The sequence below is a fragment of the Gymnoscopelus braueri genome (genome assembly GCF_963280865.1).
Source record: "Gymnoscopelus braueri genome assembly, chromosome: 22".
Classification (NCBI taxonomy): domain Eukaryota; kingdom Metazoa; phylum Chordata; class Actinopteri; order Myctophiformes; family Myctophidae; genus Gymnoscopelus; species Gymnoscopelus braueri.
Window position 1 is genome coordinate 25352911 of NC_137624.1, and position 5000 is coordinate 25357910.

Below are 5000 nucleotides of genomic sequence, written 5' to 3' on the forward strand. Positions count from 1 at the left end.
TTTTCAAAAATGTTCAAAAATAGCAGATGTACAAGCTCGCAGCGTGACGCGCTGTGAGCTTGTACTGCTGTATCTGCTATTTTTTTTTATAGCCAACGCAAAAATCCAAAGTGACACAGAATGCTTTCCCGGTTTTAACGGGTTAACCACTTTCAACCTGGCGTCCCTATTTTGGGCATGTCATAGGCAAACATAAAAAAAGAAAAATCAAAATGTTTTTTTTAAAAATTCTAATCAGGGCTTAAGTGTTTTAAGTGCCGTCCACAGTCCACACCGAGCACTAGAACTATATTCAGTCATTGTTATTATTATGTTGTGGCGTGGACTCTGCCATCCACTTGAAGTTAGAATGATTTTTAAAACAATATTACAGTTATAGTTATGGTGGTTGGCGTGGACAGCCTGGTAATAACCGCTATTTATTCAAAGGCCAGTTGACTTCCTCCCAATCGCTCTCTCTCTCTCTCTCTCTCTCTCTCTCTCTCTCTCTCTCTCTCTCTCTCTCTCTCTCTCTCTCTCTCTCTCTCCTCCTTATTCGTCCAACCTCTCTCTCCCTCTGTGTCATATCCAGTCATTGGTCACAACGTATAGGACTGTGTTATCTTAGTAAGGCCAAGAGATGGAGAGGTTTTCAGTGTAACACACACACACACACACACACACACACACACACACACACACACACACACACACACACACACACACACACACACACACACACACACACACACACACACACACACACACACACACACGCACACACACACACGCACACACACAAACACTCATATTACAACCCATTAAAACCGGTTAAGCATCTGTGTCATTTTAGATTTTAGCGTCGGCCATTCAAAAATAGCAGAACTACTGATTTAGAAGGTGTAGAATCGGCCGCGGGTCTTAATGGGTTAACTCCTAAGGGGCACGTTTTGGAGAGTTGCCATAGCAACCAACCAGAAGAAGTTCAAAAAGGTCAGGGGGCCAGTGTAAACACCACTACTTCCATTCACAGCTGTTTGTAGCTGGCCGCCTCATTAAGACCCCCTGCCCCCATCCCTCTGTTGCCCGTAGACCCCACACCACTCAGTGTGCATCAAGGCCTGGCAACATTCAAGCTAATGCTGCAACTATCGGTTATTTCCCTGGCGATTATTCTATCGATGACTTTTTCGTTTAATCGAATAATCGAGAAGCGCGTTTAAAAAAAAAAGTTTTTCTTCTTCTTTGTTTTTTATAATTGTTTGTATATCAATGAATCAATTGATTACAGTCTTATTTTATGCTTCGACGTACAGCGGTGTACGTCACAAAAATAGTGAAAATACCAGATCTACAAGCTCACAACCCATCACTGACATTGACATTTCCTTGACATTTTATGCAATGTTTTGCCTAAATAGGGATTGATCATTAACTGATTATTTTATTAAATTATCGATATATATAAATAATAGATTATCGATTAGTCTATTTTTATATGATGGATTAACGCGTTACACCCTCTTGCACCCCTAATTCAATCCCAGACTGATAGCGGAGGTATTATCATACAAAAAAAAGAGGAAGTATTAAGTATGCTGCTTTGAAAGCTCTGCAGTATGTTTTTAATCACAGCACAGCGTCTGCAGAAGAGGGGCATGTGCATTCTTAACAAATACTTCATCACAGAAGCTTTGACATGAAAAGGAGTTTCATGTCAAGCACACAGTTTGGCCAATATCCTCCTCCGTCTCAACCTCTCATGGCATTATTATCAGTGGTGGAAAAAGTACTCACATTTGTTACTTATGTAAAAGTATCAATACTGCAATGTAGAAATAAAGTACGGAATAAAAAATTTACTTGAGCAAAAGTACAAAAGTATTGGTATCAAAATATACTTAAAGTACAAAAGTAATCATTATGCAGAATGCCCCATTTCACAAGTTTTCAAATGTATAAAATGCATTTAAAACGTTTTAAAATAGCAGATCTACAAGCTCACAATGTGTCGCATTGTGAGCTTGTAGATCGGCTATTTTCAAATGGCCAAAATGTATATAGGGCTGAAGTGGTTAATGTGTGTGTACAAATGTTTTGTAATAATAATCAAAATATACAAAGTAACTAGTAACTAAAGTTTTCAAATAATTGTAGTGGAGTAAAAGTACAATATTTGCCTCTGAGATGTAGTGGCGTAGAAGTAAAAGTACTGAAAATTGGAAGTACTCAGGTAAAGTAAAAATACCTCAAAATTGCACTTAAGTACAGCACTTGAGTACATTTACCTAGTTACTTTCCACCACTGATCATTATTCAGGACACATGCAGAAAAGAGAGCAGGTCGCAGCATTGCGTTGTTGCATGGTCTGACAAAAGATTGAAATTGGCCGTTTGGTACGTAGCCTCCTTGCTTCCCTCCCGAACACCCTGCCTGATGTCCCTTGCTGCCACCCCAAATAGCCAGCCCGTAGTATGCTGGATGGTGACGAGCCCTAGTGTGACATACAGTATATTATATCTGGCCTATACACTGAAAGGCATGGGTGTGTAATGTTCTCTCCACGTTTCCATTCAGCCGGAGAGAGGAGGAACTAAAGATCAGTTCAAGGTAAATGGCAACACACCCACACAGAAGTACATGTGGAACAGCCTTCCTATCGATTTGAGAGCGCCGCAGACCCTGGACTCTTTTAAAACAGGCCTAAAAAACGTTTTATTTCGGAAAGGCCTTTTCGTGATAAATTGTTGTGTAACCACTGTCAGCAATATGCTTTTGTGCTTGACATTTTTAAACCCTGCTTTTAAAATTCTATGATTGATTATATGTTTAACCATGTAGCACTCTGGGATTCCCTGTGAATGAAAAGTGCAATACAAATAAAATGTATTATTATTATTATTATGATGTAAAATATACCGTAGCACGATGGAGAGAGCGATAGCAAGAAACACACACAGAGAAAGAGAGAGAAAGAAAAAGAGAATGTGAGGATTGTGTTTAGTGTTGTACTGTACTTGGTGAGTAGGTTACTAGGTGACTGTTTATGACCCGTTGTTCTGTGGTAGTTGCTTCCTAATACCTCCAGTGGAATAACATGTTGGTGTACCTGTGCAGGTTTATGTGTTACATAAACAAACAGACTAACTATGTGACGGTCAATGTGTGTGTGATGAATGTATGGGGGGGGATATACAGTGGTGGAAAAAGTACGATTTTTTTACTTAAGTAAAAGTGTCAGTACTAACATTTACTTGAGTAAAAGCACAAAAGTAGTAAGTAAAATGTACTTAAAGTACCAAAAGTAGAAAGTACATTATGCAGAATGTCCCGTTTCACAGGTTATCATTATGTCTAAAATGTTTTAAGAAACTTCTACAAGCTCACAACGCGTCGCAGTTGCAGTGAAGATGGATAATATTTGCCTCTGAGATGTAGTGGAGTAGAAGTAAAGATATTGAAAATACTCCAGTAAAGTTAAAAAAAATAAAATAAAATTGTACTCAAGTACAGTACTTGAATAAAGGTACTTAGTTACTTTCCACCACTGGGGATATAGTTAACTTGACTTAATAATTAACCCATGCCTTTCTGTCTGTCTGTCTGTCTGTCTGTCTGTCTGTCTGTCTGTCTGTCTGTCTGTCTGTCTGTCTGTCTGTCTGTCTGTCTGTCTGTCTGTCTGTCTGTCTGTCTGTCTGTCTGTCTGTCTGTCTGTCTGTCTGTCTGTCTGTCTGTCTGTCTTGTCTGTCTCTTTCAGGTCATCAGGAAGGGTTGGCTGACAATCAACAATATTGGTATCATGAAGGGCGGAGCCAAGGAGTACTGGTTTGTCCTCACTGCCGAGTCTCTGTCCTGGTACAAGGATGACGAGGTGAGACGCTGTCACTTTACACACACACACACGCGCACACGCGCACGCACGTACGCACGCACACACACACACACACACACACACACACATATTGATCGATTGATTGATTGAATACTTTATTAGTAAAAAAAAAAGTACAATGTAGGCTAAAAGGATAACAATAAAATCCATGGGGAATAATACATGTCGTCAACAAATACAAAACACTATATGAACAAAGGAGAAAAGGAAAAAAACGGCAGCAGTGAATGACACCTCCTTTCTATGGGAAAATGCATTTATCTCCCCTTGTGGTCACACTCGCACACACACACACACACACACACACACACACACACACACACACACCCCTCCAATCTCTCTCTCTCTCTCTCTCTCTCTCTCTCTCTCTCTCTCTCTCTCTCTCTCTCTCTCTCTCTCTCTCTCTCTCTCTCTCTCTCTCTCACACTGAATGCTTCATACTGAACTGGGGGACAATGTGATATTATATATTAATAGATCTTTATAGATTTATGGATTTTGCATTCTGAGCTGCCTGTCTTTATACTTGGCTGCGTGTGAGACATCAGGATCTGCCTCATTCAGAAACTATGCATCTTATTTTTAACAACCACAACTTTCATCTGTTTTTCCACAAGGCAGTAATGGAATAATTTCTGTTGGACACTGAATGTTTGAATGTTTCAAACTTCAAGGCATTCCAGCAGAGAGATTTTTTGAAAGTTGCTTCCCTAGGTTTCTCTGGCATATCGTCTCCGTCGGGTGGAAACCTCATATGTCCAAAACTGTTGCGTTTCAAGATTCAAATAAAGAAATAGCAAAAGTAGCAGATCACCAAGCTCAAAGCTTGTCGCTTTGCGCTGCATTTCGAGCTTGTAGATCTGCTACTTTTGATACTTTAGTGTGTGACGCTGTAGTGTGATCAAGTAGGACATTCTTTTACAAAATAAACACAAAAAGTTATAATATGGAGATAAGAGGTTTCTACCCGACAGCCACGATATTCTTGTCCAAAGCTAATTCCAGTTTATCCCACTAGGACGTTTGATTGGCGGTCAGTTTTTGTGTGTGTGTGTGTGTGTGTGTGTGTGTGTGTGTGTGTGTGTGTGTGTGTGTGTGTGTGTGTGTGTGTGTGTGTGTGTGTGTGTG

General features: G+C 39.9%; 1 protein-coding gene across 2 annotated transcripts in view; it reads left to right on the plus strand.

Moving 5' to 3' along the window:
• Window positions 1–5000, plus strand: part of dnm1a (dynamin 1a) — a gene marked incomplete at its 3' end in the record, with an annotated part of 72418 nt that overhangs the window by 34579 nt on the left and 32839 nt on the right. For both annotated transcript variants that reach the window (XM_080419047.1, XM_080419048.1), the window contains exons 15-16: window positions 2558–2590; window positions 3738–3851. In XM_080419047.1, the coding sequence (XP_080275173.1) occupies window positions 2558–2590; window positions 3738–3851 (147 nt within the window). The remainder of the gene's footprint in view (window positions 1–2557; window positions 2591–3737; window positions 3852–5000) is intronic.